At 36.2% G+C, this 27103-nt stretch overlaps 1 protein-coding gene across 19 annotated transcripts in view; it reads right to left on the reverse strand.

The window, feature by feature from the left end:
• The window catches only part of LOC128191157 (disabled homolog 2-interacting protein-like), a 61222-nt gene continuing 34119 nt past the window's right edge, over positions 1 to 27103 (reverse strand). For 12 of the 19 annotated variants that reach the window (XM_052863225.1, XM_052863228.1, XM_052863227.1 and 9 more), the window contains 19 exons: positions 25549 to 25664; positions 24661 to 24773; positions 16417 to 16533; positions 15943 to 15987; positions 10105 to 10326; positions 9173 to 9274; positions 7777 to 7875; positions 7556 to 7644; positions 7032 to 7219; positions 6597 to 6759; positions 6101 to 6180; positions 5617 to 5795; positions 5333 to 5481; positions 5038 to 5113; positions 4831 to 4921; positions 4461 to 4571; positions 2953 to 4278; positions 2431 to 2633; positions 1 to 1364 (listed from right to left, as the gene is read on the reverse strand). In XM_052863225.1, coding sequence (XP_052719185.1) covers positions 1115 to 1364; positions 2431 to 2633; positions 2953 to 4278; positions 4461 to 4571; positions 4831 to 4921; positions 5038 to 5113; positions 5333 to 5481; positions 5617 to 5795; positions 6101 to 6180; positions 6597 to 6759; positions 7032 to 7219; positions 7556 to 7644; positions 7777 to 7875; positions 9173 to 9274; positions 10105 to 10326; positions 15943 to 15987; positions 16417 to 16533; positions 24661 to 24773; positions 25549 to 25664 — 3719 coding nt within the window. In that variant the 3' untranslated portion in view covers positions 1 to 1114. The other 7 variants (XM_052863231.1, XM_052863226.1, XM_052863243.1 and 4 more) reach the window with 7 other exon arrangements.

The following is a 27103-nucleotide window of genomic DNA, read 5'->3' on the forward strand; positions in this document are numbered from 1 at the left end:
GAATTTTCATACTTTTATTACTTTTTCAGAGTTCAGTTGTATTACCACATCTGATATTTTTTCTAAGCGATGTATTTTTTTTTCCCAATATTAAATACTCTGTTGTACTGAGAAAAAAGAAATGGAACATATAATTTCTGACTGTCTTCCTAATGCTTGTCCCTTTCACAGTCAGAAATACATACTGGGCATTAAAGATAGAGACATTTTCTTTTTAAATTAAAAAATTCATATTTCAAATTTGAGAAATTGCGATTCATGTGATAACATTCTCTACAAGTATCAGCTGTCAACAATGACATATGATATTCGGACAGAGCTAAATATAATTGCAGGCAATTTTTTTTAAGGCTGATTTTAAAAAACATTTAAATTAAAGAATGGCAGTGAAAAAAAATTATTAATCACCGATTACAATCTTGACTTCATGGAGATAGTTAACAGAATATTTTGCAATATTGATGAAAACTTCTTGTTTACACCACTGAATAATAATACTGTAAAAGAAAATTAACATTGCACCAATTAAATTATCCCTGCCTCTATATATTTAAAGCAACTAGTTCCAAGTGCATATATTTTTTCATTTGGCAAACACAAAATTGCAATATTTTTGACTTGTGTCAATCTATACAAAAAAATACTTATGCACTAATTCACATCACAATATTTTTTCCTATACGTACCATACAAATTACATCCATACAATCTACTGGCATGAAATAATATATTCCACACAAAATATATTGCACAAATAATTTTTTTTGGATTTCTGTACAAACTAGAGTAATGTCCCTTGGACCATATCTAAATACACCAAAATACACAACCTTTTTCACTTCTCATCACAGCTAGATTCATCATCATCATGTTTACAGGAATATTACAGTAAACAGCATTTACAGGAATACTGTAATCCTGTAAACAGTGAGCACTATATGTAACTACAGCAATTCAACACACTCTCTGTCTTATATGCCATTTGTTCAACACATATTAATAATAATAATAATCATAATATTCACATCGAGTCACAAAAGCACCAATGCACATCACAAGTAATCACATGGGAGCGACCATGATTGAACATAATTTTTTAAAGCCACAGAAATTTTTAGCAGGAGCTCGTTTTGAACTCTGCCACATCAGGCGAGATGAGGGTTGATCGCAGTGGTCCCAACATAGAATTGTTATTGGTCTGCGAGACACTTCGAAGCTGATGAAGAGCGGACATCAGTTTGGCATTTGCATTGTCCAAAGTTTTAATGCGCCTCTCCTGGGCTTCGATCACCTTTTGCTTCTGTTTCACAATGCTCTGCATTTCTTCTTGGTCATGGCGAAGCTCATCTTCAACATTCATCAACCTATAAAAAGCATTTTGAATTCTATCAAATCAATACAATATTTCAAGTTAATATAAATCGACTCATTATTTACTTTTTTCTCTCTCGTGCAAACACAAAAGGCATGCCAAGAACTTTAAGCTTTTTCATGCAAAGGATAAACATTGTTGATATAAAGCACATCTTAAAACAGGAATTGTATAATATGCAAGCTTTTTTTAGTTGCTATTTGGGGAATACTTAATCTTGGAAAAATCAAACATATCCTCCCATGCAATTAGAACAATGATGTTAACACCAAACTTGTTTAATTGAGGCAGAAATAACTTAAACTGCAAACTTAATTATTATTTTACAGTTGAAAGGGCTTGATGGAAATGAATGAAAAAAAAGTTTTACAGTGCCTGACAAAAGTTTTGATAAAGTACAGTTCAGTAGATGTTTATGAGTTTCAATTCAAATGCAGATCTAGAGTATGATAGGCTGTTTTATTTTGGTGATGTGTGTGGTGATGATGATGAGAGATTACAAGGGATGTGCGTGTAATGGAAGGAAGATTTAAATAGAGACCTGTAATATTGTCACAGAAAGGAAAAACAACAGGAAGTTAGGGAGGGATAGCTGCGCTCTGACATGCAAGCATGACGAGATATATGAAAAACCCAACAATTCCAAACTCTTTTATATGAATCATTTCAGTCAATTGTCTACAGCCATTTTTATTTTAATGTTTTGTGCTCTACCTTTAATCAAAGCGCTGAAAACAGACATACTGATTTGTATGTAGGTTACAATGTACACTTTTGAATACAGATGTACTAAATGAATAAAATTGTTCATGAAGAATTTTGTAAATCTCTATGTAAATCTCTATACAAATGCCAATTTCTCTGATTCAATTACACCAAGACATGAAAGAATAAAGAGAGAGGAGATTATTACAATTATGGGGTATTCAGAGTGTGGAATTGCCGGATAAAAAAATGTGAATAACTAAACGTGACTAAAATTAGTTACCAACACCCAGGCTGTTACTGCCGTCGGACTCGGTTAGTTGAGATCGGAATGGGGCACACCATTAACCAACCTTGTGATAATATTCTTCATTTGGTCGTCTTTTTCTGCTTGCTGTCGACGCATTCGCTCTTCGCTCTCCTCCAATCGAAACTGCCAATCCTCCATCACTTCGTGAGAATCGGCCTCGTGTTTGTACAGCTTTTCCTCCGCAAACTGTAACCTCTGCTGGGCCTCGTACAACTGCTGTTTTAGCAAGGTCACTTCCTGTTCGTACTGAAACAAACACACAGAACAATTAGATAATTTATGTCCTTGCTGATGCAAATAACCATGGGAAATAGTGAAAAGTGAAATCCTAATTAGAAATGTGCGGTAACTTCCGCCTATATCAAAGTTCAAGCTTCTTTGCTCATTTAAACAGTGTTTCATTTTGCCCTTTGTTATTGATGTTCAGAAAATATATAACTTTTTTAAAAAATACATAACATTCAATATATAAATTGAAAAACTAATACAAAAAACATAGAGCCATTTGCTGATACAAGCTGAATGTGAATACATTGAATCATAACAAAACTTATGACAGATTTACCTCTTGTTTTGTTTTTTCTTGCTCACTTATTTTTCTTTGCACTGAACGAATTCCCATATGAACAGCGTTTTGAGGAGAGAGTCGGCGATGCGATGGACTATCTTCCGTCGACCCTTGACCGTCACTCTGACTAGAACTGCAAGACTTTGAGATGACGGAGTCGGTGGCAGTCCGCCTTAAACCATCACCATAGCGATTATATTGCCGTAACTGTGAGAAGTCCATGCTTCCTGTATGAGAAAGTTCACTGGGGCGAGTAGGGGCACGACTTAATGAGTATCCTTGAGTATTTTCATAATTGCTGTTGTGTAAATCGTCAAACACATTAGAGGGACACGAACTGTGAAAGTCAGGCTCTTTTTTGTGAGAAGAGTCTCTGCCATTTGAGTACATTCTGTGTCTCTCCACTTCATTGAGAGATTCAGAGCTGCTGGAACTCGAGAGTTTGGGTGCAAGGTTCCGTAACGGATCACAGGGTTTATCACACACGTTTGGACGACACGGTTTGGGATTTCTACTTCGGACTACACTGGCATCCTCCTCACTGCTTAGGGACCCCGAGCTGGCCGACCCCTGGGTCCCAGGGGAGGGAGTTACACACTGACTAGAACTACTGTAGGATGAGGATGCCATGTGTTTGTATCGGTACATGGGATTGGAGAAAGACAGTGGCTGAAGACTGTTGGATTGGGAAGGTCTGGTGCTTCCTTCCACATTATTGGACGAATCGACGGGAGAACTTGATTGGCTGTAGCCATACGACTGGTATCCAGACGTCACATTGGACACCTGACTAATCGACATCTGACTTCCGTTGATATCATGCTCCAGCTCCATGGATGAGTTTTGGTAGTCGTCATTCAAGAGCGACATGAGGTCAATGTAATCGCCTGAACTCCCTTCAGCTGCGTTCACAATATCGTTCCATTTCTGATTTACACTGTGATGACTGGTGATCGTCTGGGAGTTGGCCGAGACGTTGGACACATTGTCCGTGTGACCGTGCACACGCTTGATTATCACATACTCGTCGTCATTGTCATTATAATCACTCATCGTGCTCTGCCCGCTGCTGAAGTGACTCCCCTGACGCGAATGTCGCGCTCCCAGGACGGGGATGTTCTCATCTTCACCGAACTGACGCAACATGTTGCGCACAATTTCTGTGGGGGAGGATCCAGTCTGAATGCTTCCACTGACATTGTCATATATCTGAGATTTCCTCTTGTTTGGCACTTTAACACTTTTACCGACTTCAGGATCATCTATGGATGAGGTGATCTTACTAAGAATGCTGGGTAATTGACCAAGTTTCATCTTCGCATCCTTAAAAAAAACAAAAATCACAACATATTTTGATTGATCATAATGATAAATTTTATGGCATCCTTAAAGTAAACAAAAATAACTTATTTGACTGATGAAAGGATAAAGTTTATCTGAGGGATCGAGCTTTACATATTGACTCTACTGAAGAGAAATAGAAGTTAATTTGGTCACTGTCTTACTTGATTGGCCTTCTCCAAGTTTTCTGTGAGCAGAATATGAAGAAGAGAGAGCTCCTTGCCCAGATCTATATAACCATCGTAGTCCAATAGATGGTTACCATTGCTGTCACCCTACAGTAAACAATTTACATGTTATTAATGTTATGATACGTAACTATAATATTCGCTGCTATAATAATTTTATTTTAATAACTAATGTTTTTTGCTAAAAAACAACCTGGGAAAGGCCTACATTAAGGCAGCTACTATATATAAAATATTTCTCACATCTGTGATTAAAAAATTAAAGAATACAGATTTTATTGAAAATATAAAATTCAACATTAAAGACATAGAGACAAAGGACATTTTTTTAATTGGGAAAACTAACCGAGATTTGATCCAAGAAATCTTTCATACTCCCGTCATGCTTCTCAATGAAATCATTCATGAACTCCATGTACTCTTCTTTCCCACCAAATCTGCCGAACATAAACAAAAGTGAAAAAATGATTTATTAGAAATTTATACAAAGGAGAGATCCAATACGTCTTCTTGTTTTTTTTAATGTTTTGACAGAAAGGCTGGAAGCACTCACTTGGTACTGTTGGCAAGAGTCTGGATGGTTTTGGCAATGAGGGTCAAATTTCTGGCAGCTTTTTCTGGAGGGAATTCTAGAGAAAAATCAAATATTTATATATAATACACAGGTTTTTTTCTTTCTGACATCATAAAAAATCTTCACTTTCTCTACACAAAAAAAAATTTCTTCTGACATTTGCAGCCATTTTATTCCAATGCAGTTTATTTCAAGCATTTTGCACCCTGAACATTAGATTTTTAAAAACCATGGCTCCTTTAAAACTTAAGAAACAGAGAAGGGAGCAACATACCTTGGATGAGATTAAAGAGACTAGGTGATAAGATGGCAGGGCAGAGAAACCGTAGGAATATGGAGCCGCAGATCAACGTATCTCCACATTCTGTTTTTCCATTGTTGTCGCACCTTGATCGGAAGCTGGCAAAAACTTCTCGCAACTCACTGAAATAATCAAAGAACTTAATTATTTGCAAGTGTGATACAAAGAGAATATTGTCATCCTATTAAAGAATATACATTTTAGCATGCAATGAAATCTCTGTAATTTCCATTTTTAAAATAATAATAGATGCAAACCTCGGAAAGTAGCAAGAAGAGCTAATGATTTTGGTCCACACCATATTACAGTACATGTCCAAAAGCTGTTGATGATTGTCAATGTTGGCGGGGTTGGTCAGTTTCCCTGGGTCCACCTCACAGTCATCCTCAGTATTAACCATGGTGAGGACAAAGTCCCCCAGAGTATCTCTCAAATACTATAAATAAACCATAATATTGTACTTTAATCTCAGTCAAGTGTCCCCAGTATAACCATTGTGAGCACAAATAAATTACACAAAGTAAAACCTGTCATGATTTTTTCCAGCAAATATTAATAGACTGTGTGTCTTAACATCGACTTTACAGGTACTTTTCTTTTTAATTTAAAAATATATGTACTGATAAGGGGCAAAGTTTTGTAATTAGATTGAACTACAGTATACAAAAGGCTTAATTGAAATTTTCTTCCCACAGCTTTTTCACACATATGCATTTTTTTTTTTTGACTTTGAATACCAACCTTTTCTCCCACTAATTTCATATAGGCTTCCATTGCCTTGGTACCAATACTGTTCCCTCTGAATGTTAAATGCTGATTATCTGTCAATAGACACATTATAACCTTGTTAGCGTCCTCAGAATGAAATAACAACTTTGTTATAGAACTAGCGGCAGCTTATCCTCCATTTACATCATTTTTCTTCAAACATTATCTCTTTATAGTAATGTATGTGTATGTATTTCGTGGTGACCATCCTTTATTTGTAAAGTGTATTTGTGTATTGTTTCCAATTTTAGAAAGATCTAGAGATGCCGTTGCAAATTACAGACAAATTATGGCTCCAAAGAGATTAGCACCAACTCACGGTGCAGGCTTTTGTTTGAAGCTTCAGCAACTACAATATGTATTTCCAAGAACAAACAACTTTCCATGTTTCAGTTGTTCAGTTTTAGAGTGGCAGGGAGAGTAAAGCTGCCATAATTTACCCGACAGAATGGAGTCTGGCACGGCATACCTTGTTTAAGCACCTCTCCAATGATTACTTCAGTCAGGAACTCCTTGGCTTTGTCAAGCTTCTGCATGATGTGGACTAGCGTGGAGGCAATGTCCTCCTTGTCGCGTACACTCACAAGACTCTCCATGACCTCGCACAGCGTATAGTAGTCCGTCGTCAGATACTACATTTAACAAAATTTTCACATTTTTTTATGAAACGTTTACAACTTCATAATGTTTTTACTGGAAAATTAATGAAACAATAAAGATTATCTTTTGTAATCTGCTTAACTTGGCTGTAATAATACTTTGACAGCTGTTTTTTTTCTTGCAAATTGGCAAAATACATGTAATTGACATCAACATATATCTATGCCTCTGGCTGAATTGTAGTACGTAAGGATAATGCTTTGATAATATACATACACCAAATGACAACCAGCCCTGTCTGTACCTGTGTGAAATCTTGGTATAAATCTTTCGGGAGTATGTGAACTGTCTGATATCGCAATCTGAGGCGGACTAATGGAAGATCACCCTTGCTCTCCTTTCCTGTTTTGCCGACAGTTCCAGAACTTGCAGTGAACCACTTCTCAACAAACTGTCGGCCATTTATTTCTTCTACGGGTATATTAATATATCCTGCAATAATTCAGAAAATAATTTTCCTTAAGATACCCTGATAACACGACTCGATTCATTCTTACATATGAAACTATACATTTCATCCCCCCCCCCCCATCTCTTTCAAAATTTATATCAAGCAGTTTTTAAATAAACTGATATTTGATTTTATTAAATCTTTTGAACTTGTGACTATATAATTCAAAACAACATGAACACTATCATTTTCTTGTCAATTTCACCTGCCAGTGTTTTTTTTGTACCAGATAACCCTAGATGATTAATCAGAGAGATCTGTATTCTGACAACAGATATCTCCTCTGGCCCTGTTATAGCTAGGCTGCTTTATCATACCTATTTTAGTATTTTTGTCCTTTTTCTTCTTCTTTAGGTCTGCCTCTCTGTATAAATTTACAGTCACTATTTGCACTGGGTCCAAATTACTGACAAAGAAAAATTTTCATTAATTTTTTTTTCTAACACAATTTGAATTTATGGCTGCCAATAATAAGCATTTGCTCAGGTGACGGCAAAATATTTCATGACGAAGTAAAGTGTCTGCAATATTCCCTTACTTGAATTCAAAATGTTCACCCCAGAACAGCATGTCTGACTTTGTCTTGCTGGATGTGCGTGCATATAGAGTCTGATCAAGGCATATCTCACAATAATATCTGCAGAATTAAAGAAAACAAAAATTCAACTGAAAGCATGGTGAAAAATCATGTGAGCATTTTGATGGTGTATTACAAAGCATGTTTTAATTAAGGAGTAATGTAGTGCATAATATAAGCCATTTAATCAAGTTATGTATTCTTAATTTGAAGATGTGGATAAATTATACTGGCTTGTAATCTGTAACAACACCTTTGATTTTGTTCTCAGTTCTGTTATCTAAATGTTATGTTTCCCCTCTTCTCAACACAAGAAATCTAGGTACATTTAAAAACTCAGTCCAAAGCCAATCTCTCTCTCTCTCTCTCTCTCTCTCTCTCTCTCTCTTGCCCTTTCAAATCTTTGATTGCCCTTTATATCAGTTTTATAATGGTCTGCCATACATCATATATATGTTTCAATAGGTCAACGGGTTTTTTCAAGTACCATCAGCTTCTTTGGGTTTCCTGTCTACACTGACGGTAAACATGTTAGAAACATCCCTCTCTTACTGAACCAGCTAAGCCCTCCGTAGCACAGTATGACTGTTGTTGATGAATAATTAACGTAAACAATGTTAGATAAAATACATGCTCAGGTGAACCCACTTCCTCTATAGACCGATCGAGTGACTCACTCTCCGTACATGACTTTTTTTCTCTCTCTCTCCCTTTAAATACCTATTGTTTCTGCCAGATATTTTAGGACAAGATAACAGTTAGACCCTAACAGATCAAACGAGTCATGATTTCTGAGCTCTGGTTGTCATCTCAAAATGCCCCGCAGTAAGCCCTAACCTCTATAGCTAAATTGCGAGAGAGGGCGTAATTGTTATGATAAATTTTAAAAGGTTTCTGTGTCTCAACATCAACAAAGCCATAGGAAGGTTTTTAAGCCGTTAAATACATATATCCTCCATAATCTTTGACGGCTCAACTTTCTGAGAGGAAATTGTACCAGGTGCCTCACAAACTCATTAATCCAATAGTTTTATTTTGGTATCACCATCTTTTTTTTCCCCTTCAAAGTCTTCCTCCACACAGCATAATCATAGATCAACGCGTTTCCTTTTTCCCCCTTAAATGTTGCCTGTTCATATCCATTTTCATCTCCATCATCTTATTACAATCTTAAATTCGGCTTTAAATTATCTCTTTAGGAGTTCATATTAACATATCAGGTATCAATCTTCCACCGGTACATATTAACAAAATGAATACATCAAAAAAACATTTCCTGCTTTATACAACGAACATTTGGGGTCAGCCATTAGAATGACTTTGTGACACTGTGTAAATGAAAAATACGTGAACTTACCGTTTTTTACATGGTACATTTTTGGCCTCCTTAATCCACAGCTTTAGTGAATTGTCCGTCCTCCGCATATTCTCTTGATTTGGCTGAACTGTTTTTCTCAAACTGTAAAACACCATCATAATTTTACTCCATCAAATGAAAGCATATAGCTACCACTCGGTCAAAAGTTGTACATTTGATTCAACTTTAAGACACACGGATACTGTCCAAACTCCAAATGAAACACGGAGGAGGCTTTTTATATAATTGCCGTGAATGAATCAAAGGATGTTTTTGAGGTGTCCTAAATGTTCTGAAGGAACTGATTAATGACAGGAGTGCTATTGCGCGATATGAATTAATTGAACTTCCAACATTATCATAATAATAGTGTCAGTAGGTTCCACTTGACAGCCGGGCTAGCTTAATCCATTAAAGGTTGTAAACTCGCTAATGGAAATGGGAAACATTTTCATTCTTGTTTGTAAGTTCCAGTAATGGGATTAATTGATTTCTAAAACATTGATAAGGAGGAATGGATTTTTATGGCTACAAGTGGTATATATGGTTAAAATGTCAATAAAAGCATGAAATGATTTTACTAGAGTGAATCATTTGAGTGTATGTAATTATGACCTTGAAAGGGTCTTGAATTTCGCACCATGAGCAATAATATACGCTGTACACGAGTAAGGTTACCTACATCCCACAAGGTGACCTTTATCAAAAATAGCGATCGCCATGAAAACTGCACGATGCCAATTAGGTGTCACCTTTGAAATATTTTTTATCAGATTAATTCAAATTCCTTTCCCGCACAACCCTATCATATTCCCTTTATCCAATATTGGCATAGTTCAAACCTACACCATATCATATAATTTGAGACAATGTGTCACCCCCCCCCCCCCCCCATCATCAATATACAACATGCAAAATAAAAATTCTCTTACCTTCCAAGCCATTTCTGTCTTTCCTCGGATGTCCGACAGGAAATATATTTGCTTCCATGACTGGTGGCCACTTGGAAACAGTGCTCCTTGCCCAGAACACTGTTGTGTAGGGGCTTCACATCTATGTCCTGGGAAGTCAGGTCGATAGAATGCATGGTCACTGAACTGGTCAGCAGAGATTCATGGGATCTCGAGGAACGAATCCGCGAATTAATGATGTTCCTGAAAGGATATACAAGCACGTCAAAAATAATGTCCACCCTCTCCCTCCAGTTCTCGCTGTTTCGCTCCCGCCAAGAGTCGGGATTGGGGCTGCTATTTGCGGGAACACTCAAAAATCGCTGAAAAATGGCCATGCTTGACTCTGGCCTTCTGTTATCATATAGTCAATTAAGATTAACTTCGGCAAAAATCAATAACAAAAACACAGGCAATATGGGAAAATCTGATTCCAATGTTTGAACATGGATGTTTACACAGTAATCCACAGTTGTTCTCTCCAAGAATATTCATGCAAGATCCTTGTAACCATCAGAAAACTCATTCACTAGCGGTTTTCCCCAGCATGCAAAATCAATAACTATGTTGCATGTTCCACATCATTGTCTTTTTTTTTGTTTTCAGTTTCTTTAGATTTTTTTCGAGCTCTAACTGCATGTAGCCAATAAGATCAAGAGATTTTTCAACTAACGATTGAACGGAGTCATTAGCACAACTGTTTACCCATGTGACTTTGCATATTAGTAGGTACGGTGTAGGTGTGCCGGAGAATACAGCTAATTACCATCAATATTTAATAACGGGGAAAGGTGAACACTGAGCTAGTGACACTGTGAACAAGAGGCTTGCTTTCATTCAATTCCACCTAACAAGGTCCATCTTTTCCCAGGCCGTTAATCCCCCTTGTTTTTATGATGCTGGCGGCAGACTTATCTAGCTTTTCCCACTGATACAGATAAAAAAAAAACTTTTTTTTTCATCTGGCAATAAATTCAATCCATCCTTTCCTCTGATTAAGACACTTGATGTAACACAATACAAGACTAGAACTGGTGCGAAATAATAAACATTGGATCATCAGGGCAGGAGGAAATATCCGAGCACTTTCAACGAGATTTCAAATAAAGTTATGTATCCCGACCTTTTAACCATACATAATAATCATGGCCAGAATGAAACTGAAAATCATTCAAATCACAGGAAAAAGAGTGCAGGAGACTATGATCTTCCTCAATTAAAAATGTACCAACGAGAGCTATCTCAACTGAATGCTAATACATGTACTAGGAACACTACGACACACACTTCACTTCCATGTAAATACGCTCACACTAACACAAAAAAAATCATGTGTGAATTAAGAGTAAAAGAATGACTTAGAAATCAGTGTTCAGCATGGCAGAAATCCAGCTTACATTATACGCCATAGACTCTCCCATTGTGAATCAGACAGACAAAAGTTCCCTAAAGCCATGAAAGCAGTTACGAGATTCGCTTGGAGAATATTTCACAAATCGGTCTGGACTGCGATGGAACGTCCAATCTACACTAAGCACGAACTAGTGATAGAAGACAGGACTAGATGAGTCAGTTTGATCTCTTTTATTTTTGGCCTACGTTATTGGGATCAGTGACCAGACAGTACGGATAACACATCCATTATTCACAGGACAAAATATAAAAAAATGCGGAACACACAAATCACAATCGTGGTGTAGAGCTCTCAATATGTATCTCCTCTCAGCTCAAATTCCATACGAACACCTCGAAGAAACGAAACAAATCTCGATAGTTTAAAATCCGAAACCTGATCTCAATGTCATATCTTAGATAAATTTACACAGCAGTATGTCCTTCATACAAAGTGTCTCATATATTAGACACCGCACCATATGACTACAGATAAATTTTGATAAATTCATAAACCAATTAAGATGTATTATACTGAGAGTTACTGTACATGAAAACCGTAACTGTCCACAAACAGGAAAACCATTAAAGACTGAATTAAAAATCCATCATCATTATGACACACAAAATGAAGGGGAAACAGAATGGTTCTACACACAAGATCCGAAGTAAACTATATGATCTTGCAACACACATCTGCTCTTCTCCCTCAAAACCTTGTATTTTCTAGTCATTGCACACTCTGTCATTCAGAGCTTTTATGTTTTTGGCATAAAATATCGTAGCCAGGCCAAGAATATGGCAGATTCATGACATGTTCACAAAGAAAAGAATCCACTAAGACTTAGGTACGCTTATTAATGGAAGTCAGGTTTTGTCATTACTCGGGGCACATTTTCTCACATTATTCACTGAGTGAGACAATCATGGCCATGGATATTAATCAACATGTGAAACATCTAGTTTTTCAAAAAACTTCTTCAAAAATTATCAACATAAGTGCAAAAAACAATTAGGAAATTCCTGTAATTACCATATAACAGCTGATGGATCTTAGAGAAATCATTTTGTATCAAATTGCAAATTTATCTGCTAAAAACCTAATGATGAAAAAAGAGTGAAAAATTGCTTTAAAAATGAAAATAGCTCTTACCGTTTAAGAAACTCTGTGTAGGCAAGAGAATTACAAACATTCATTGTACATAAATACTGGTATAATAATTTCCAAACATTGTTGTAATCAACTGTCAAAGCAAGTCAACAATCAACATATAGTGGTCAAAGTTTTCCTTCGGAAGCTGACTGCTCTATATTTATTCAACAAACTGCATCCTGAATTAAGGTCCTTTGGTTATGTAAGATGGACAATTCACTCCACACCACTGAATGACAACCTAATCTGCTTATGTACATTATAATACTCTAATCCTGTAGGACCACCATGAAGTATTTAATACACAAAATAAAGAAAATATGTAACCGCCATTATAGAAAGTTTGGCCCCCTGGTGCATCGCTAGTACTGTGTTTACTGGACCGTGAAGAAGAGCCCCGCCAGAAAGACCACGATTTCACGGCTCAAATATACCTTACAGACAAAGTTTGACATATGAACTCAATACAGCATGACTAAGATGACAACAAATTAAGTAAACAATGTAGCAAATCAATAAAATTACTCCTGAAATATGTATTCATTTACTTAAAGCTGTTTCAATATTTTTTTAGATTAATGAGAAAGATAATTAAAGTCTTGATTTGTTTTCACTCTTTTTCCATAAAATAAGTTAAAATTGACATAGGTATTTAAAGGCTTAATAGATCGATGTAACTTTAATCGCATTTTCTGTGTTATTAGTCATTTATTTTTTTGTGTGATCAATTCATTTTTAAATCTCCTGTGTACCGGGCTGACACGATGACCTAATTAGAAAAGCATCTCTCAATCTATAGGACCACTCACTGCTTTGATGTACTCTGTGTATGTATAAACACATGATTATATGTACTAAACAATTCAAGCACAAGTACCTGATAAAAAGTTTGTAAAGGGCACTTTCTAAGTAGAAACCTACTTTCTCACAAATAAATGAAATGTTAAGCTTGAAAAAAAAAGCATGCTTCAAGAACAATTGTAATTATCCCTACCTCCACATTATTTTGTCCTTAAAAATCTCCAAAGATTCACTGCCAGCAGTGAGAAAAGAAAATCACACAATGTTACACATTTTCACTGTCTGGAAAAAAAAATGAAGGCATCCTATTCTTAAGTTCAATGGCTTTCTTGGGATGTTGCCTGCCTTGCCTTTGAGGAATAATAATGACTATATAGCTACATCCCACAATGAGAGAGAGAGAGAGACTAAGCATCCTGTCCAGAAATAAACACAGTGGATGTGTGTTTACACCTGCCCTTCAATAGAGTAAATCATCTCTTCCAAGGTGCCAGCCCCATCCTAATTGTGGCTACATTACAAGATGCAGACTTTGCTGAGATCAGAACATTTTTTTATGATAGTAAATGCAGAAGTATCTCTTTTTTTTACTTTCTTTTCTTGCGAGTAAGGTGGAAGCAATAAGTTGCATCATTATGTCAGAGGGAATCTGTATTTATATACAGGCAGAAGAGGGAACATCTGTCTGAAATGGAGCTTCCGCCAAAGAACTTGGGAGAAAAAAAAGTATGAGATGACAGAGAAAGAAAACTGAACCCTCCCCTTCCCCCTCCCAACCACCTGTCTGACATTGCATAGTGTGATACACAGCCTCATCCAATCAGAACCCACTGTCAATTCAAAAGCTAGTAACCCTTCACAATAAAAAATTGTAAATAATGAACAATAACTGCCATCAAATCTCAAATTTTCTTACTTGTTTTTCCTTTTCCTCACTAGAGTGTCCATTTTTTCTGCTAAGCTCTTACGACGGTTGGTCATGATTATAGAAAAATGACTGATCAACCTATTAACACCTGAGCACACCTGCCCTTCCTCTATACCTCCAGCTACCTGGCGCTTTACCTTCCATCTGACCACTCATTCACTAACTACACCTGACAAGCTCGGCCCAGCTGTAATGGCCTTGACACCTTTTAAACTTTGTCAATAAATAAGGCTGCCGTTTATAATAGTGTGCTGCAGAATTATGTAGCCCCCATTGTACAATATGTCAGTTCTTTCATTGTGTCATTTCTTAGGGCAGTATTTCAGCAATGTAATTAATGACCATTGGGGCATTCTAACAAATTAACACTTCCAGGTATCCCTAAAATAACACATGTTAAGCTTTCAATTAACTTTCTAAACAGAACTAGAAAAGTTGTTGATACAAACTGGTTAGGTTCACTTAGTGACCACAGAAATACACAGAGCTTAGACTACCAAACTATGGGAAAATACAGGTATTTTTACATCTATCGGAGTCAATCGAGTAGTTGTATACATTGACTGTAATGTATATCAAAACATCTTGTTATTTTTCTCTAAACTGTTTGAATATGGCCATTTGAAAAGTTTAAATTGGAAAGGGAAGCAATAATAATTAAATTAAAATGGGCAAAATACCAATAAAATATCACAGACAATTTTAAAATTAGGAGAAAATCTCAATTTCTCTGCAATGAGCATTCTGAGCAACTGAATTTAAAAGATATGACTAGAAAATAAAGTTTTCCTTGAAAAAAAAAATGTTTATCAACACATACATTTCGTTGTATATCAATACATACCTTACTACACTCTTAAAGGAGGAATTTGGCATGGCTTCTTTAGAACAGTTCAAAAATATAATGTCTTTTGTTCCTCTATTAAAGTCACCCCAAAAATTAGGAGTATATCAAAACAATGATGGCTCCCTTCATGCTGTCATCCTTTACAAAATATGTTACGACACACCGAGAGGAAGAGAATTTATATGCGAGCAGAGACAAACAGGAATTAACAGATAGTGCACGATGATGATGAGCTAAGCGGCAATCACATGGAAAATATGTATCAATAATGTGCACTGAAACTCGCTTAACACTTAAGTGGTTCACACCGAGAAGAACAGTGACGCCTTTCTGAAGTACTAAAGGCCAAACAAGGAGAAAATGGTACTATTGGGCAATACATGCATCGGAAATCAGAAAAAGGTCATGAAATGATGACACTAAACAGAGATTGGAAGTAGGAAATGATGATCGACACTTTCAGTTCTTAACACACAAAAACCTCAACTTAACCGAGAAAAGAACGTAATTTACCACATTTGTTTACTCACCCCTGATAAAACAAACCCTGTTTACGAGCATTCGTTCAGTTAGGAAATCCAGAGTTCTCTATAAAGCATGCGTAGCAATTACATGCATGTATGATGCACTTTTTACAATGACACACTTAAAACGAAACCAAGAGGAATGAAAAATTAGAAAAAGCATGGGCATAAATACCATGTTTGTTGATTTTCTGCAGTTACAATGGTACATTTACACACGCTAAAAATATATACATTATATTTACATATTCTTATGAAGCTTACTATAAGTATTAAGGTTTTTAAAGTCTGAAAATGGGAAAAAATTATGAATATTATGTAATATCATCCTTTTTTTAGTAATTAATATATTCATCTAATCTCTAGCTAACACTTATTGTATGAAGTACCATGCAGCACCAATTGTAATTTATAAAACCCAGTCGGAACTCTCTCAACATTTCATCCTGATCTTATTCAGTCAAAATATGATTTTTTGTAGAATAATGGGGGTTGACCAATTAAGTTAGTAGAAATTTTATTATTTTATGAGCTATATATGATGATCATGTCTAAATTAGTTAGCATGCAACATAACTAAAGCCAGCCAAACTAAACTTGAAAAGCTAGTCCATTTGTGCAACCAAGGAGGCAAAAATAAGCTACTCACAAACTACTTTTCTGTTCAGAAAGTTCGCTTTGGCTGTCAACATTAATTTCCCGATTGCGTTTGCGACTTAAACGTCCCAGACTCATGGTTCTCTTCAACGAATTGACGAAGGTGTTGCTATATAAATACAAAATCAACGTGCATCAAAATAAAAACATTAAGCACAGAGTATATTAAAAAAAAAAAAACAACAACAATAATGGATAATGAAGCAACAAGCATTACGGTACAGAAAGAAAAAAAACGGATCCCCAAACAGAAGCACAAGTAAATCCGAGAGTATAAACTACACTAACAGTTTGTGAGTGTCTGTCGTAATAATAAGCAAAATAATGTGTATACAGTATAGCATAAAGGAAAAACAAAAATCTGCACAACAAAAAACCACAAAATAACTTAGTGTGATAAACGTCTTACTCCATGATTGCAGCAAGTATTACAACAAAGCCACCACCATCAACCAACTTTTGTGCCCAGTATGTTAAATGTTTGTGCATGAAATATAGGTGCATGAGGTCATTTCACCAGTCCGGAAACTTTTCAAGTGGCTCTACATTCTCCTAACAAGTAGCTGCTTTGTATAAGGGAGTACAATAGCGGAGGTATCCCTTGATAATTGTTGACCTTCACTTGGTATTAGTGAAAGGCGTTGCTCAAGTTGCATTATTTTAGAAGAGACTATATACTGTTTTGACCAAAAAGGATCATGACTTTTCATGACTTTGGGTTTTAGTTATTTTTATTTATAACATTACCACACTCATGCAATCAGAAATTGCTACATATTTATAAGAATTAGGCATATCCAAGTATTAGTTGACAGAACCAAAACAATACAGCCATTTAGACTGTCCAAGTCTCGATGACCCATCGATGTGTATGCAACACAATGGTTATTTGTGTATGCATAACGAGAAGACAAATTTATTGGACAGAGCAAGGTAACGAGACATGATTATTATATCAGAAACATGACAAGGCAAAAACATGAGGGGGCCGGGGCACACCAGAGTCAGGATGACCTAGCACCAACCACTGCAGGGACAAAGTACCTGCAGAGTGTCATTAACATCAATACACTGTCTGATTCATAGCAGACATGTAGAACTTATACACTACAGCAGAAATGTAACTATAAACTGATCTTTATCATATGTAAGTAATGGCTGAACAGGTGGTGTAGATCAAAAATACACTACATCTCTATAAACCAAATACTTGAAAGTACTTGCATGTAATATCAAGCTGATCAAGGTATATTGACAAAATATGGCCAGGCATGATGATAAACCATTGATCTGCAAAGATCTGAGAGATTAAATACTCTCCCCATAATGGGCATGATTAAGGTAAGAGTATAGGGATACAAGTCAGTATCAGGAACAGTTAAAAGGTCCCCTAGATCTCGACTAATGGCCCATCAATTTAGTTCAGATTGGTGGTCAAGATTAAAATCAATTCTGTATTATACGGCAAATCGGTCATTACTGGCCATCTCTGATTTACAAACTGGTAAATGATCATGCAGCCCTGACCAAGTATTCCCATACTCTCTCCATCTCCTATTTCTTCTTCTATTTCCAGCAACAGAAACATGTCTCCGATTTCATTTTCATTGCATCAATGAAACAAGTACACCTCTGTTCTGTCTCCAATAATAAACCTAAGGAGGTTGGTCAAGTACAATTGGTGTGGGTGTCAAGGGGTCCTTTTCTCCTCAGCCAGGCAGTGACACTGACAGATGTACAAATAGCCTCTTACCTAGGTTAGACTGTGTGTCCATTTGCCAGGTAATTGTGGACCGATTTGTGCACTTCACCAAATCTCCACCGGACTTGTGTCTCCACCTTTGAAGCAGAAACTTTGCACAAATCTAGCGGCCATCAACAGAAAATATGACTATCTGAATGGGGTCTCAATTCACTGTGATACATAAAAGAGGAAGATTCTTGTCCCCGCTTAAAGAATAAATCTGTCAGGTCATCCCTCGAAAGATATGAGATATGTGTACACAACAACACTTAGAATAAGGCCTTTATTTCAAGTCTTTGTAATCAGGAACAAATAAAGCTATTCTATAATAGCTGTTTTTAAAAACATTGGATATATGCACAAAACAACACCCACTTCTATAATTGAGGCACTTCTGAAGTTTTGGTATACATGGAGTAATTTGGAGTTGCGTGTTGGGTACCGATGTTTCCAACTTCCCTTTTGGCAGTTACTTCTTTTTACCCCCACAATATAAAACATGTTAAACAGCTTAAAAGATATGGTAGAAAAGGGATGCAGCTGCAGTGGTGACATAACTTGAATTATCCAGAAGGAAACTTTTGCCTATACATGTACAAAACTTTTTTTAAAAAGGGACATACCATACACATGCATTATTTTCAGGTTTAATTTTTCTGTTTTTTTAATGCCAACAATGATTAACTTGGTCGTTTTTAATCATTCACCAAAATTTGAATCCATTACTCAAAATACAAGAAAGATACAAGGTTTCGCATTAAAATCCGGATAAAAAGAAATCATTATCTGAGTTTAGATTCTGTTCAAATGATAAACTAACATCAAACAGAAGCTGAGGTGGAGAAAGTCAGCGAACTCTTGGCCTGATGTAAGAGAAACTGGAACTATCTGTAAACCTCAACCCCAGATTGATAAACAAAACTTCTGACTGAAACTAACCCCTGCCCCCTTGATTTGTGCCCTGTTAAGAGATTTCGCTGTATACAATACAGTAATAAAGCCTGTCAAACCAAAGGATATTTCATTACTCTCCGATTTCTGTCTGCCAGAAACACATGGTACAGACTACATTGCAGGGCCAATCAATCAAAGAACTCCGGAGTTTGATACAAAACACCTTTTATTCAATGGTACAATTAAAAATGTAGGCCCAGAGATCAAAAAACTCTCCACATGAGTTCTCTTTAGAGAGGACTTCTTGCCAAAACAGTTTCCTTTGTGTGGTGATTAATATGTCAGTTCTCTCAAACCCTTTCATCCTGCTTTTTTTTTTGTAGCTCGATTGGTCCACAAAAACGTTCTTACTGTTTATATTCAGACTTTTACCTTTCTTACTTCTTTATGACAGTACACCACGGGGGATTAATGAATGCAACGGTATAAAAGTTTCTTTTTATATCAAGTGTGGGCAGGGTTCCAAACAGAGGAAAGAAACAAGCGGGACATGAATATATGTTTGAGTGACAAACTTGATGTTAATTTGTGCTCTAGCTGTTGCTTTATAACGATTGCACAAGGAAATGAAAAACTATAACTATACATGTTAATCCGTGCTCCACATCTCATTCCAATATAGAGCAAAATATGGTAATTTAAGGCGGAAGTATTGTTCTAATGAATGTATAGGAAACACCAGGCAAGTTTTGAAATTGAAACTTTCCATAAGCTTGATAGCAAATTGAAAACATGCAAGGATAAAAGTAGAAGGAAATTGCCTAGGTCAGGAAGTTAGCCAATGCTAGGGCTTGTGAGTAATCAGTGGTTTCACAATATTTGTCAAACTTGTGTCAATACAGAACCCAAGTAAATGGAATCCTGAGGCAACATGCAAATAATCTCTGTGTTCACAGGTATCAAATCCAGAGGGCAGCATTCCAGCGATGTCCAGCGTACATTGCACCTGAGGTACCTAAAGTTTCATGGGGGAGGGGGGGGGGGGGTAAAAAAAATCCCCCCTCCTAATTTACAAAAACTCTCTCATTATACAAATATGGCATGCTTTATCAGCTGTTTTGCAAAAATCATACCCTGACATTCCAGAGATGTCGAAAGTACATTGCAACTGAGGTCCCTAAAGTTCAATGGGGGGGGGGGGGTGTTAAAATCCTATTTTACAATGATAGAATGCTCATTATAAAAAGAAAATACACCATATTATGTTTCAGAAAAAAAAATCATATTACAGCAACACTCTTCCAGAGGTGCCCAGGGTATATTGCACCTGAGGTTCCTCATAAATGTTTTAAAAAAAGGGGGGATGTTAAAATCACCCCTGTCCTGATGTACAAAAAAGCTGCTCACTTTTTACAAATACCGGTATTACAGGCATTATCAGCTGCTTCATAAAAACATTCCAGAGGTGCCCAGGGTACATAGCATATGGTCATGTTTAAAGGACTAAAACCCCCCCCCCCCCCACCTCTCCCCCCCCCCCCCCCCCCCCCCCCAAATCACTGTCCAGCATACTAAGTATAGCAAAACTGTCTTATTACGCAAATCATAGCAGGCTTAATAGCTGTTTTACATCACTTATTCATAAAAATTAAAGGCAATGATGAATCATACCGCATGTAATGGAATCTAACTCTGTGAAAGAGAGAGAGACAGAGACTAGATCTGTAAAGTCAATTACTATTTCATATCATCAAATCATGCATCTGTTGCAAGGTTTCCCCTTAAGCTGATGCATCAGTAATTGGCCAAGGTCTAGAAAGCTCTCTCTCTCTCTCTCATGAGCTATGCAAATTGAGTTTCCCAAGGCTTCAACTGTTAGCATGCACCATATTGTACTGAACATAATTCCTCCTCAACAATGGCTTCAATATTTAATTATCTCTGAATAAATTAAGTCAACAACGCTCCTCTCCAAATAAAGGAATTCCACATCAACCCAGTGCATGTCTATGCGTAATCCTTTTCAGAGAAGCTCAGCTAGCATATATCCACAATACTTATATATGGATGTCTTTCTTTTGATGGATTCAAGCATGTATACTTATACTTTACATAGTACTTATTTAGCATGATCGAATCATCAAACATTCCTTCAATCTCTAGATAAAATCCAAAAAAAAATTCGATATCAAATTCCAACACCCCCCTTTCCCTCCTTGATTCATGCATAATAAACTCCCATTATCAGATTTATCACTTTTCCAGCCTGTCCTAATCTCCTTATCCCTCCAAGCTATAATTAGACTGATAAGCAGGGCTTGAGATGGTGCAGGGAGAACTATTGTTTTCCATGGCACATGGCATTGATTTTTTTTCCCTATCCATGAACTTCCAATTGGCGGTTCTTTTACACCGCCACATGCTACTGTGTCTTTAATCAATGACATTCCATTATCAATGTCCAACATGTTTCTCAGTTGTTAGAGGTTTTTTTTTTTAAGTTCAACAGTTCCACTATTTCAAAGAAATTAAGATATGCAGCTATAGTTGTGTGTGTGAGTAAGATACACAGATAAACAGAATATTTAGCATTGCCAATATCTGGCCTCAACAAGTGTATATATAAATATGTACACACAACCACTGTTTAAAAAGATTCTGCATGCAAGAAGCCTTACCTCACACTTGTCCTTTTGACCCATGGTCAGTGGTACTGATGAGCTAGTCTCTATGTAAAAATACTACTCAAGTCTTTTGTGAATAAAGCTCAAGGGAAAAAAGACACTGTACTGTTGAACTCAATACTCAATCAATATAAAACACTTCCCTTAGCATTCTCAAACTGGTTCAGTCCACCAATTGAAATCAATTTGATGGCTCAGTCTATTACTTACTATAGAGGGGTTGAAGGGTTATGCTATTTTTTTATGCATTCTCCCCCCACTATCAGCAAGTTGAGAATTCTCTACAAGCGGTTTCACACAGATTAACTTTCTGAACGGATTAGAAGAAACCAGCATTCGGAGAAATTAACTTATGATTATGGCAGCGATAAATGATTAACGAGAAGATAAACACATTAATTCATTTTTTGTGTATCAATTTAAATAATCCTCTCCAGTTAATCTGGAAAATATGCCAAACTTGAAGATAAATGATTAACGAGAAGACAAACACATTAATTCATTTTTTGTGTATCAATTTAAATAATCCTCTCCAGTTAATCTGGAAAATATGCCAAACATGAAAGCTGTTAAGTTCTAGCTGTGTACCCAAACTGATTGCAAAGACAAAGGTCGATTCTACGTGACCAGGAGAATATTTTGACTTGGAAATTTTGAATTGCGATCAATATAATATGGCCTTTACATATCTCTTTAAATCTGAATTTTTTTAGAAACTTAAACAGTTATTGCATGATTCCAACTTAAATTCATCCTGAAAACAGCCTATTAAAATATTCCTTTAGTGATATTTCATTTCATGAAGAAGTATGTACCGGTAAATACCACACTGTCAGGCACCTTAAGTATAAATTCTCTCTCTCTCTCTCCTGTTTTTTGGGGGCCCACACTCCTAATGATATAATAAAATTGCAAGACCTTTTTTTTTTCGTCCACTAAGAATAGGACCCCCCTCTTCCCCCCCCCCCCCCCCCCAAAAAAAAGAATAAAAATCTAATTTTGATGTTTTATAAATTTTTCTAGCAATCTTTACATGATATCTTGAGTCCACTGACATAGGCACCTTAACTTATGGCTATACTCTTTTCTATTCACTTTGAGCATCAAGGAGCACCAATGTACATATATGCTAAGGACTAATTAGTACTCTAATTTTCTGTACCTTAAACTTACTGCCACCACCACCCCTTTTTCAAACAAAAATTTTTGTTATTTAAAACCCAAAAAACTTGGAGCATAAAGTTTTTGATTACTGATTACTGGTTGGTGTTTAACTTCAGGGTTTAAATTATATAGTCATACAAAATATATATCAGACAATTTAGAGGTCCACCCATTTACATAAACAACTCATCTATATGCATGCACGGATCTAGAGAGGGGGTTGGGCCCTCCCTTCTGAAAAATTCAAATTTATTGATTTCACACAAAAATTAAGGTTCCCTTGCACTGCCTCCCTCCCCCCCCCCATATTTTCTAGCTATTGAATAGATCAATATAAGTTTATAAGTGCACTTCTTACACTCCTTGTATATTATATAATATACAAAATTTGTTTAAAGTACGTCATTTTGTTTCGTAAATAGAAAGTTCATGGAGTGCAAAATTTAAAATAGGTTGAGCATCCTTCGGTAAAAGTATATATTTTTATGACACATATCTTAAAACAAAAAAGATGACGGTTGGACGGTAGGAAGTACATCTGTACTTCCTCTCAAACCTCGATCACCTCATCCATCAAGAGTGCATCAGTCCTCCTTTGTGACTTTGTCCATTTTATCGATTCAACAAAAGCAACTCTTGAAAACTTGTCACGAGATAATGACATCACAGTAATAGGTACTGATATATTTATTTATGAATTTTAATGGGTTTGGCTGCATGATCTTGAGTCATTATCTAAATTAAGAAAAAAATATACACATATGATGTAATATTATATAAATGGACACAAAATAATGTTGAATGAATTCGGCTCATTTAGTTTTGATATGATTGATTGATTGATTGATTGATTGATATGACTATTTTGGTTTTGTTCTTTCAGTTCGCATTATTTTTTTTTATGCTGAAAGTATTTGATAATCTAGCTATGTTGTAATTTGATGATCATTTCTGAAACAAACTACTTACCCAAAGTTTCTAAATATATATTTATTTCAGCTTAATAACAGATTTTAACCACTAAATCAAACAAGCTACATGAATAGTCATTGTAATGAAGAAGAATTCAAACAATTCTGCCGCAGAGGAGAAAAAAAAAAAAATCATCTACACTATCTGGCAGTGTCAGCTGTCACGATTCTCATCTTTACTACTGAAAATTAATTGACCACCTCCCCTAATGACCTCTTTCTAAACCTTTAGCGTATAAAAGTTGAAGTGGCCCTTGAAATGAAGATCATAGCAATTGTGTAGGAAAGAAAGACTCAGACACCAACGGAAACCCTCCGTTCAACGACAGAAACCTTTGTTCAGTGGCATGGACAAGAAAGCTAGACCATCAGCAGACGTTATAAGGCAGACCTGAAGGAGGTTTTTCCTAAAAACAGTTTGTATTTTTTTTATGATTGCCGTTAAAGTGGACGAAGATGCTTTAATCACCTTCTGCATCAGTGAACAGCTTACCGGTACATACAGCATTTTATATACATGCGCCGTATACACCAACACAAGTTGTTATCTGCCTAATTGTGTACCGATATCTAAAACAAACCCCTGGTCATCTGCATCATTTCAAAATGCTGGCGATGAAGCCAGAACCATCCAGTCATTTTTCAGGAAGAACATTCGTACTGAGCTTCCTCCAAGTGTCATGCTCTTAGACGGATGTTTTACAACAGTTTCTGGAACTCTGACAGGTTGTAGGTAAAGAGAGATAACTCTGCAACACTCTGTCTTTCCAACTACTTACGATTCATTGCTGTCCATCACGTGTGACGCTGACCTCTTCCGATTGTCCAGTTTGGTCACGCTTTTTGTTCTTTTCAGATTGCTGGATTTAAACCCCTTCTTCATAAAGAAGTTCTAAAAAATGAAATATTTTAAAAAAATGTTTTTTAATTTTTCGGAATTAATTTATCTAAATAATATATATTTTATGTCAGATATTAGCTTTCTTAACACATTTTTAATTACAGAAAAAGCAAAAATTCAAATATAAACATGTTGGCAGTTCGTCATGCAAGCAACATTTTACAGTCAGATTTCATGCTGCATAGGAATTTGCAGCTGAATCAGCTAACAGATAAATGAAACACATTGTTCCATGAACTGGCACTGAACTTATTGCTCCATCTAATTCAATTAACTTTATCAGCCTCAGGAAGAACCTGGCAGTGTCTAATGCTAGCTCCAAGAAGTGCATGAGGATCCCAGTGACACGTGTTAGGTGAATACACTAAGAATATAAACTATGCCTGATAATATTTTTTGCCTAAATAATTGTCAAGATCAACCCCCCAATCCCCCCCCCCCCATCCACCCCAAATTTTAATCCTATTGTTTTGAGCAAAATATAAAATTTCAAACATTGAATTAAATGACACAAAGGATCAGGAATTTCACCAATCTGCAATGTTTTGGGAACAAATCCCCCATGAAACTTTTCAAAAATTGGCAATATACTATTATATTTTCAGAATCCATGCCATTCTATGCTTTTGTACTTAATTTTTGACAAAAGAAACTCTTCCATAAACTACCGGTAATGCTTTATTCTAATAACCAGTTTTGCTCTTCATTTAGAAGTTCTGATAATTTGAATGGGGAGATGTCAAGGAGTGATGTGGATGACACTTACGGCGATCTTGGAGGGAGTGGAACTGGTGTCCATGGCGTCTGCACGGAGATCTATCGAGGATGAGGACACCAGCGGCTCACTTCCTCTTCTGTCCGACAGCTTCTCATAGGAAGTATCTATAAAAAAAAAAAACGTTGACCCATCAAACACCATTTTTTTTTTTTATAAATTGCTGTTGATAAAAGGGTGTATAGCATTCTCATAGGACGAATCTGTTGGGAAAAAAAACACTGACACCTTAAAAACTTTAATTCTTAAAGATATACAAATACATTACTTGTATACATGTACCTATATAACCCAAATGGAATTTAACATGGTCAAAGTTATCCACATAGATCACAATCCCGAATGTCTACTCTCTAGGAATAGAAACTTTAAAATAGATCTGTGTATAACTATTTTTTCCCACAAGGAAAATATTTTGATTTGTCCTGGATGAGGACTCCTCTCATCAGTTTGCGAGCGTATTCTAAGAAAATAATCTTACATCTTAGTTGATGGCCCTTGACTCTGATGACCCTTCACTCAATGAAAATTCTCACTGTGTATTCTAGATATCTAAGGAACATCCTAGTAAATGGATTTCCCTCAAATACATTTTAGAGAAATATCTCTGAGGAGCATAACTTTCTTGTCCAAATAAAAAATAAGAAAATTGGTTTCTACCCTTAAATTTTGACACGCAACTATGGTATGCTGAAATTGCATGGATTTTTTCATGATTCAGGCTATCTCAATGCAAACCCAGTTTATTGTGTACAAAAGGGTCATTGTGCCATAAAAGTACAATTCCATTTTCTTCAAAAATTCTTTAGTGGGGTATATTTCAACCATGCACTTACCGGTAATAAATGCAGGTTGAAATTCATCAACATTTATCAACAATGTATTTTACTTTTAACAATTTTTGGGGTGGGGGTGGGGGTATAAGGGTAGCAGTGGTGGGGGATTAGGGGTTGGAACAAAATCTATATATATAACAAGTTCTTAAAACCCACAAGTTATGCATGGGAATGTTGAGCTACTACTACAGGGTTGCCTGATCCTCTCATTATTCACAGGCTTTACCAATGGAATTCAATTCCTAATTGTCCAATTACAAACAGCATATTTAGTGGCAGCTAAGCTAGGGCAAGTGATAGGAGATATTCCTAAGGAGATATTCCTGTGAATATGCAGAGCAGATCAGGGGGAGATGGGACACTTTCTCCCAGGGTATGAGTCACCAACGTATAGATCAATACGACTTCCTGGCTATTTGTGTGGAGATACGGAGAGAAGACTCAATCCCAGCTTCCTCCCGATACCAATTCTACGATTAAACAAGTGGTTTGTCCCCACTGAAAAAAGGTTAATCCACAAATACGATCAAGTTTGTTTATACCTCTGGGTATCAAATGGTAATTAAGTTGAGTTTTCTTTTTTAGGAGGGAGGATAAAAGTGATCAATTGAAATCCTGATTTTTTCTTTTTTTTTTTTTTTCTTGCTCTATGAAAATTTGCTTACTGATGCATCAAGTCAGAAATACCAATGGATCTAGGTTTTTGTTAT

The sequence above is a fragment of the Crassostrea angulata genome, chromosome 7, assembly GCF_025612915.1.
Source record: "Crassostrea angulata isolate pt1a10 chromosome 7, ASM2561291v2, whole genome shotgun sequence".
Lineage (NCBI taxonomy): Eukaryota > Metazoa > Mollusca > Bivalvia > Ostreida > Ostreidae > Magallana > Magallana angulata.